This window comes from Nanorana parkeri, unplaced genomic scaffold (genome assembly GCF_000935625.1).
Source record: "Nanorana parkeri isolate BGI_ZX_2015 unplaced genomic scaffold, ASM93562v1 scaffold2703, whole genome shotgun sequence".
Taxonomy (NCBI): domain Eukaryota; kingdom Metazoa; phylum Chordata; class Amphibia; order Anura; family Dicroglossidae; genus Nanorana; species Nanorana parkeri.
Genome location: NW_017308971.1, coordinates 95899 through 105642, shown reverse-complemented (window position 1 = coordinate 105642; position 9744 = coordinate 95899). Strand labels below are relative to the sequence as shown.

The window sequence follows — 9744 nt, the reverse complement described above, 5'->3', positions numbered from 1 at the left end:
CCCTGCCACCACCATCCCCACCACCCCCATCCCTACCCCCATCCCCTCCACCACCACCACCATCCCCCCACCATCACCGCCGCCATCCCTGCCAGTCCACCCAAGCGTTTCAGTTATGGGTCAATGTCTAGTTGATGGATTTATTGGTTGGGAATGCTGCTGCTGAGATCATCTGGTCACACTTCCTTTGGATTTTTGGGTGTTGCCATTCCTCCTGTTACATTCTCAAATCTATAAAATAGTAACTCAGCACAGGCTGGTGGGGGCCCCTCATAATGGGCACAGCGGGTGTACAGACCCGGGAACTCAGCACAGGGATGGTGGGAGCTCCTCATTATGGGCACAGCGAGTGTACAGACCCGGGAACTCAGCACAGGGATGGTGGGGGCCCCTCATAATGGGCACAGCGGGTGTACAGAACCGGGAACTCAGCACAGGGATGGCGGGAGCTCCTCATAATGGGCACAGCAGGTGTACAGACCCAGGAACTCAGCACAGGGATGGTGGGAGCTCCTCATTATGGGCACAGCGAGTGTACAGACCCGGGAACTCAGCACAGGGATGGTGGGAGCTCCTCATTATCGGTTGCAGCCAGGGAACACTCGCGCTGCTCACACTGCCGATAGAAAACTGAACACAACTTTGTGTATTAGAATAAAACATCTATTTAAAAAAATGCAAACAGCTCCACCTAGTGGTCAAATATCATCATTACTGTACAGAAAATAAAATCATTTGGAAGTCTTCACAAGGCGGGAGGCGGGGCCACCGATGTGGCGTCTCTACCGCTGCTCGCTCTCCCGGTAATGTGCTTCAATGGCGCTGGAGTTGAAGTAGATAACGGTCACGGTGATATCGTCCCTGTACATCCGGCACAGATCCTCGGGCAGGCTCAGCATGGCCGCCAGTCTCTCCTGTTCCACCTCGCCGTCCTCATTGGTGCCGACGGCGTGGCGGATGAGGTGTGTGGCCACGTTCTGCTCTTGCGCGTTGACCCTGCCGCTCCGCCTCTGAAGAAGAATGTTGTGCATGGTGCCCAGGCTGCGCTTCACCACGGAGAGCTCCTTATTGCGGATCTCGGAAAGGTGCCCCGCCACCAGGCGCACCACCTCCTGGTTGTCCAGCATGTCCCACAGTCCATCGGAGGCCATGACCAGGAACTTGTCCTGCGGCCTCAGTTTGTGGTAGGTGACCTCCGGGGCCGCCGTGAGGTACGGAGGGGTGTGGTAGTTTGCCGGGTAATACTGATAGATGTTTAAAGGTTCCGCATCGCATGCGTTCTGCAGGACGCTTTTCTGCAGCTCCTCGCTCCATTTGAAGCGAACGTCCCCGAAGGCCCGGAAGGTCCGCCGCAGCTCCGACGGGTTAAAAGCATTGTGGTCAGCCGTGAGCGGGACACCGGACCACGCGCCACTTTGGTCTTGGACACCCAACACCGCCCGGCAGTCTCCGGAATTGGCCACGTGCAAGTGGACGCCGTCTACGTGCGAGACGCAGGCCGTGGCCCCGGAAAAGGCGATTTGCAAGGTGAGGTTCCGGATGAACTTCTTTTCGGTGGGGGCCTGGGCCTCCAGCGAGATGTCAGAGTCCAGCCTGTTAAAGGCGTAGGTCATGGCGTCCGCCACACTCATTCCGGATTCATTGTCCAGGTCGATGAGCTCTTGCCAGAACACCCGCAGGTGGTCAACGTAAAACGAGGCGATCTCCCGGTACATGTAATCGTTCTTGTGCTTGTGCCACTGGAGGATGGGCAGGACGGGCTTCATGCATTCCCGGGCGAGCTCGATCTCCTCCAAGGTCGCCTGGGGCATCAGGGAGACGGCGATGTAGTAGAAGAGGCGTTCGCTGACCGACTGAGCGCACGCGGCCCCGGCGTGGCCATCGAAGATGCCGAACATGTGCCCCTTGGTCTGCAGGCAGGCGGCGGCACTCCGGCGGTCCTCGCACGGCGTGTTGGAGGCCAGGATGTTGCTTTCGAACTTTAGGACGGTGCTGCGGCTTTTGGCGTCGCCGTCCGCCACCTTGCAGGACTGCTCATTGGCTCGCAGGATGTCGTTAATCTGCTCCGGTAACAACTGGAAGTGGACATCCTCGGCCGTGTGCCGGTAGGAGCGGTGCGAGGAGTAGACCAGCGGGTAGCACAGACACGTGGCGGGCGTGGCGGCACTAGCAGAGCGCGCTCGCCGCCATCTTGCGTGGGCTCTTCTCATCAGACATTGCGAATAAGAACGTTTCTCTGCATGGAGCAGGTTGACCTGATGCTTCGCTGTCCTCAGGATCCACCCGGAGAAGGTCCTGGACATTCTACCCGACGCCAGATGGAGAGAAGTTTCTGGTCTTTAGATCAACGAAGAATTCAATTGCCTGGAGGAGGAGAAAAAAAAAAACATATTAGACCGTTATCGGCTACAGGATCATCAGAAAAATCACAAAAACATCAAAAAAAACGGCGACTACACTGCGTGTACACCAAGGGGGTCCGATGTATAGAATGTACATAACTAAACTGCATGAACATTCGACTATTCTGTGTGAAAAGGGCTCACTGGCCCCTCCCTTTTAGATTGTAAGCCCTCAGGGGCAGGGCCCTCCTTACCAGTGGCGTAACAATAGCCATAGCGACCCAGGCGGCCGCTATGGGGCCCGGGCACAGGACACCCCCCTGATGCTGTGCAGGACGCCTGGGTCGCTATGGGTTCGAACGCGCCGCTGTTCAGATCACCGTGATCTGTGCAGCGCTGCGTTCTTCTCCATAGCCGCTGCCGAGTCAATGAGAGTCAGCAGCGGCGGTGGAGGAGGCTGGACGTGCGGGGAGGCGGGGCCGGGGGTCAGCATCAGACGTGACGGAGGAGGGGGCGGGCCCGGCGACGGAGGAGGAAAGACGGAGGAAGAAGAGGTAGACAGGTAAGGAGTGTGGTCAGCCCACCTGAGGGTGACCCTGCAGAACCCACCATAGTCTATGGTGGCTCTGCAGGGTCACCCTCAGGTGAACTATGTGGGCTCTTCAAGGGGTGTAACTAGAAATCACAGGGCCCCATACAAAATTTTGCTATGGGGCCCTGTGATTTCTAGTAATGCCCCTGCTCCTTACCATCTTGACTTGAATTGTATTGTGATTGTAACGTCTTCCTTATATTGTAAAGCGCTGCGCAAACTGTTGGCATTATATAAATCCTGTATAATAATAATAATAATAATAATAAGAGGGGAGCATATCGAATGTTCTGAAGACTTTATTGTCTTCTGGTCTTCAAATATTATGGACAGTAATGATAGGAGACAATACCTCCCTATGGCCACCAGATGGCGCCGAGGATCCGAGGAAATAAATACATCTCAGTAAGAAGATACAATGCAACAACCGGAGGGAATCCGCGGATCATGTGACCATTGCTGCTACTTACTTTGGGGATTTATCTGCCGACTCCCTCTCTGTGATGGTTACATTTGTATAGCTCATGTTACTAAGAGGCATTTATTTCCTAGGATCCTCAGCTCCACCCAGTGGCCCTAATGCAGTATTTTCACAGATACCAATATCAGAGCTGATACAGGGCATTTTCACGGGTACTGGTGAATATGCCCCGATACTAATAACCGATACCGGTGCTTAAAAATGTTAAAACTGAAGTGGCTGCCTGAGGTCCCGCGCTTGCCGAGGACCTCACGGCACCGGTTTACACTGCTTCTGCCGCCCTCACAGCTGACCCTCCTGAGACAATCCAGACCCCTCCTCAGACCCTACGCCTGAGACATCAGAGTATGTAGCAACATATTATTATTAAATGTATTGTTGGGATTTGTAGTCCTCTATGGCTGGCGGTATTATTCTGCATTGCTGTGTAATGTATTGCTGGGATTTGTAGTCCTCTATAGCTGGCGGTATTATCCTGCATTGCTGTATAATGTATTGCTGGGATCTGTAATCCTCTATAGCTGGCGGTATTATCCTGCATTGCTGTATAATGTATTGCTGGGATCTGTAATCCTCTATAGCTGGCGGTATTATCCTGCATTGCTGTATAATGTATTGCTGGGATCTGTAATCCTCTATAGCTGGCGGTATTATCCTGCATTGCTGTATAATGTATTGCTGGGATCTGTAATCCTCTATAGCTGGCGGTATTATCCTGCATTGCTGTATAATGTATTGCTGGGATCTGTAATCCTCTATAGCTGGCGGTATTATCCTGCATTGCTGTATAATGTATTGCTGGGATCTGTAATCCTCTATAGCTGGCGGTATTTTCCTGCATTGCTGTATAATGTATTGCTGGGAGTTGTAGTCCTCTATAGCTGGCGGTATTATCCTGCATTGCTGTATAATGTATTGCTGGGAGTTGTAGTCCTCTATAGCTGGCGGTATTATCCTGCATTGCTGTAGAATGTATTGCTGGGAGTTGTAGTCCTCTATAGCTGGCGGTATTATCCTGCATTGCTGTATAATGTATTGCTGGGAGTTGTAGTCCTCTATAGCTGGCGGTATTATCCTGCATTGCTGGGAGTTGTAGTCCTCTATAGCTGGCGGTGTTATTCTGCATTGCTGTATAATGTATTGCTGGGATTTGTAGTCCTCTATAGCTGGTGGTGGGGATGCACCGATACTGTTTTTCTGGTATCGAGATTTACATTTCGGTCCACGCCGATACCGATGCTTCCGCTAGCTTGGACCCAGCTTCCCGGGCAATCAGGAAGCCGGGCGGCAGGTAAGAACACCCTGCCCGGCTTCTTGATTGCCTTGGAAGCCGGCTCCATGGCGATTTGGGTGGGAAGCCGGCTTCCCAGCCAATCAGTATCAAGTCAGCTGTTTGGCCGGCTCGATGTCCATTGGCTGGGGAGCCGGCTTCCCACCCAAGTCAGCATGGAGCCGGCTTCCCAGCCAAGCAGGAAGCTGGGAGGTGGGTTATTACCTGCCGCCCGGCTTCCTGATTGGCCAGGAAGCCGGCTTCCCAGTGAATCAGCATTAACCTGGCTTCTTGGCCATTCGGGAAGCCAGCTCCATGTACCCTCGTGGCACTGCTGGTCAGAGGAACTCTCCCTCTGACCTGAAGATCTGGTATCGGGGAAGGTATCAGAGTACTCGCCCAAATACTTGGCGTAGGCACTGATACCGATACTAGCATTGATATCGGTACATCTCTAGCTGGCGGTATTATTCTGCATTGCTGTGTAATGTATTGCCGAGATCTGTAGTCCTCTATAGCTGGTATTATTATTCTGCATTGCTGTATAATGTATTGCTGGGAGTTGTAGTCCTCTATAGCTGACGGTATTATTCTGCATTGCTGTGTAATGTATTGCTTGGATCTGTAGTCCCTCTGCAGCATGGAGTCAGTGGCAGGACTGCCAGGGTCTCGGCAAATCGCAGCTGCGTCCAGGCCCCCCGCGCTCCGCCACTGTCCTAAAATAATTCGTTTGTATTGTTTTAGAAAAACTGTCACATGACACCTTTTTTCTGTAGTATCGGTATCGGTGAGTTCTCGGAGGGGAAGTATCGGAACTTGTACAAAAAAAATTGGCTTTGCTTTTTGCCTTAATTTTACTTTTTGGGCGGCTATCCAGGAAGAAGCACGCGGATCCGGATGACTTCTGCTCGGCACGCTTGTCCTGGGTCAGAAAGTCACAGAGTGCTGAAGCCGGAGGATTAAACTATCATTTACAGAAGGCGCTCCGCAGTTCTCTTCAGGACGCACAGCGAGTGTAAGAATGTATATGGGGTGAACCCTCCGACCTTTCTCCCCCTCCCCCCCAGGACCAAAAAAACAGCCCGTGCATACTTCTTATCAGGTCACTGCTGAGATAAGCTCAGTTAGTCAAACATCTATAGAGCTGTATTTAAAGGAACACACCATGTACTGCACACATCTAATGACATATTACACATGTGAGACACGAAGGGGCCCACTTATATTTTTAGGGTTGTTTAGGAAGCCAAATGAAAGGAATGAGCTGCCAACACCATGTGACAGGCAACAACAACAAAAGTAAGGTGGTTGCAGCGTCGCAGTTCTCAGAGCAGCCAGCAGGGGGCGTGGCCTAGGAATGTGGAAGGTGAGCGGGTTCATTTCACCGCCAGCAATGGGAGTTCACAGCCGCCTCTCCGCCCAGAATGAGACTCTCCGTAGAATCTTAGCAGCAGATTAAAGGCAAACCGACATCTTTCCAGAACCATCCGGAGGCTCCGACAGTCGCTGGAATTTTCCATTCACGGAGAGTTCAGACTGGAATGTTCCATCGTGCAGCAGATACGGATCGTTCTCATTCGCCGAGCTATTGTTCTAGCCAGAAATTGGCAAATACAATCAGATTGGCTCTGGCGGGATGCGGCGAATCCAGTTCACAGGTCACAACCCCCCCTCCGCACACAGCGCACCCCACAGACACTTGATTAATATTGAAATGCAAAAGGGCATTACAACGCATGTCACACGATGGTTTCCAGGACAATAAATGCCGCAGATCAGAGAGTACACCGGGGGGGTGCATGGTGGGTGGGGAGCTGTGAGGAGATTGTACAATCAGATTGCATGGTGGGTGGGGAGCTGTGAGGAGATTGTACAAGCAGATTGCATGGTGGGTGGGGAGCTGTGAGGAGATTGTACAATCAGATTGCATGGTGGGTGGGGAGCTTTGGGAAGATTGTAACATGCGACGTCGGTAAACGCAGACGACCCGACAGATGAAACCTGACACAAGATCTGTCTGTGTGGGGGAAGTCGGGAAGACGCGCTCTGGACGCCATTGTGTAACAATCTGCAGGTCACGTGTCGCTTTATTTACAGTCGCTGGGGGCGGGTCACATGACCAGGAAGTAGGTTCAACAATTCCCGCCCATGCCGGCACGTTTAACCCCTCGCTGGGCCTCCGGGGAGCCGATGACGAGAACGCCAATTGTGCAATCCGGCAATCTGACACCACACACAATACAACGTGTCCGATCACATGACCCAACACTGTTACCATATTACATACACGGGGGGGGGGGATCTCTGCCACGTGACGCGCGCCTGCCGGTGTCGGCGATGTGCCGCAATCCTCAGCAAGATATAAAACCGAGAGACGATTCTGAGATATGCGCTGTGGTCATGTGACCCCGTCCGATAGTGAGAGCGTTTGTATACTGCACATCCATCACCCGGCATCCGGGGTGGAGCGTTCAGCTACCGCCATCGTCATGTGATCGCAGATTAAACAATTTCCAGCGTGCTGGTCATTCTCTGCCGCCGACCAATCACTGCCGCCCGCAGAGCAGATACCGGGCCGAGGAGCCCCCCACTGACTCCAAGACTATGAGAGGCCCCTCGCTGTGTCACATCCACCTACTGGAGAGATCTTACTTCCTGTCTGGACAGGAAGTGATGGGAAATGCCTCCAAAGGGGACACAGACTAAAATTTTTTAGTATTGAGAGGAATCGGTACACTTCTTATATCAGAGGGGGGGGTCACATGGGGATCCAGAAAAGGGGAGGAGGGAATAAAGAGTTTTGGATACCTGGAGGCAGAGAGGAGAAGAGAAATATTCCGGGTCGGGGAGATGACGGGATCAGCTGATCGGGAATATTATTGGGAGACAATGTGACAGAAAATGTTTCATCACAAACACAACAACAATTAACCCCGCGGAGTCGTGACTCCACCTATAACTAAATCACTGCCAGATGAGTCACCGCACAGCCAGCACCCCGCACAGCCAACCGGGGACCGTCACCTCCCCATCTATAGGGGGCATCACCTCTCCAGGACAAGCTTTCGGGACCCCAGCCACCCTTTCCCAGGGCAAGCTTTCGGGACCCCAGCCACCCTTTCCCAGGGCAAGCTTTCGGGACCCCAGCCACCCTTTCCCAGGGCAAGCTTTCGGGACCCCAGCCACCCTTTCCCAGGGCAAGCTTTCGGGACCCCAGCCACCCTTTCCCAGGGCAAGCTTTCGGGACCCCAGCCACCCTTTCCCAGGGCAAGCTTTCGGGACCCCAGCCACCCTTTCCCAGGGCAAGCTTTCGGGACCCCAGCCACCCTTTCCCAGGGCAAGCTTTCGGGACCCCAGCCACCCTTTCCCAGGGCAAGCTTTCGGGACCCCAGCCACCCTTTCCCAGGGCAAGCTTTCGGGACCCCAGCCACCCTTTCCCAGGGCAAGCTTTCGGGACCCCAGCCACCCTTTCCCAGGGCAAGCTTTCGGGACCCCAGCCACCCTTTCCCAGGGCAAGCTTTCGGGACCCCAGCCACCCTTTCCCAGGGCAAGCTTTCGGGACCCCAGCCACCCTTTCCCAGGGCAAGCTTTCGGGACCCCAGCCACCCTTTCCCAGGGCAAGCTTTCGGGACCCCAGCCACCCTTTCCCAGGGCAAGCTTTCGGGACCCCAGCCACCCTTTCCCAGGGCAAGCTTTCGGGACCCCAGCCACCCTTTCCCAGGGCAAGCTTTCGGGACCCCAGCCACCCTTTCCCAGGGCAAGCTTTCGGGACCCCAGCCACCCTTTCCCAGGGCAAGCTTTCGGGACCCCAGCCACCCTTTCCCAGGGCAAGCTTTCGGGACCCCAGCCACCCTTTCCCAGGGCAAGCTTTCGGGACCCCAGCCACCCTTTCCCAGGGCAAGCTTTCGGGACCCCAGCCACCCTTTCCCAGGGCAAGCTTTCGGGACCCCAGCCACCCTTTCCCAGGGCAAGCTTTCGGGACCCCAGCCACCCTTTCCCAGGGCAAGCTTTCGGGACCCCAGCCACCCTTTCCCAGGGCAAGCTTTCGGGACCCCAGCCACCCTTTCCCAGGGCAAGCTTTCGGGACCCCAGCCACCCTTTCCCAGGGCAAGCTTTCGGGACCCCAGCCACCCTTTCCCAGGGCAAGCTTTCGGGACCCCAGCCACCCTTTCCCAGGGCAAGCTTTCGGGACCCCAGCCACCCTTTCCCAGGGCAAGCTTTCGGGACCCCAGCCCCCCTTTCCCAGGACAAGCTTTCAGGGTCCCCCCTCCTCTTCTCGGTCCAGGCGGTACTGATACACAGGAGGAGGGAACAAAGTGTCTCAGGACACGCCCCCATCCGGATTCCGGGGACAGAGCATTCCAGGGAGGTGCAGCCACACTCTGGTGACTACGGGGGGGGGGATTTCCCCTGTGGGGGTCCCCGGACACCCTCCGATGCTACAGAGAGGGCGGAAGGCGGACAGACGGATCATGTCAGCAGAGAAGAGAACGATTCAATGTAACAACAATGAGGACTCACCGGCGGCTGCGCGGACAATATGGAGTCGGTACGACTCTGGGCTGCTCCTCCGCTGACGGTCTGACTCTCTGAGCGGCTGATCTGTGACTCCAGCAGAGGATTGGAAGCCACAGACAAGCCCTCTTGTCTGACCCCTCCCCCCCTGTGCTGGCTCCTCCCCCTACACGCCCTCTGACTACAATGCACATGTGTTCGTGTTGCTTCCTGTTCCCTCCAGCTGAGGATCTCTGTGACAACGCTGAATGCTGTGCGCTCCGATCATTGCCCCGGGGACCCCGGAGGGTGCAATGCTTCCAGCCAAATGTGTTTTTTTTTAGTTTTGGATAAATTTGGGATGGATGGGTCCGCGTGCACACTTCGCTGCCGTGCGCATGCCCCAAAACGCATGTCACCTGCATCATAGAACATGGTAAAAATCCGTCATGGTTTGCGGTGCGCTGGGTCGTTTTTCTGGATGTTTTGGCGCAATGATCTCCTAGAGGGGGGGGGCTGGAACCCCTGCCAGATTTTTATGTCTGTCTGTGTCTCTGTTGGAGAG

General features: G+C 54.6%; 2 protein-coding genes across 2 annotated transcripts in view; one reads left to right on the top strand and one right to left on the bottom strand.

Moving 5' to 3' along the window:
* The window catches only part of PDP2 (pyruvate dehyrogenase phosphatase catalytic subunit 2), an 8913-nt gene extending 6554 nt beyond the window's left edge, over nucleotides 1-2359 (bottom strand). Inside the window, exon 1 of the mRNA XM_018574057.1 lies at nucleotides 770-2359. Coding sequence (XP_018429559.1) covers nucleotides 783-2303 — 1521 coding nt within the window. The 5' untranslated portion in view covers nucleotides 2304-2359 and the 3' untranslated portion in view covers nucleotides 770-782. The remainder of the gene's footprint in view (nucleotides 1-769) is intronic.
* Nucleotides 2360-7659: 5300 nt separating this feature from the next.
* Nucleotides 7660-9189, top strand: LOC108802187 (vegetative cell wall protein gp1-like). The gene has a single exon (XM_018574056.1). The coding sequence runs from the start codon at nucleotides 7660-7662 to the stop codon at nucleotides 9187-9189; it is 1530 nt and encodes a 509-aa protein (XP_018429558.1).
* The last annotated feature ends 555 nt before the right edge of the window (nucleotides 9190-9744 follow it).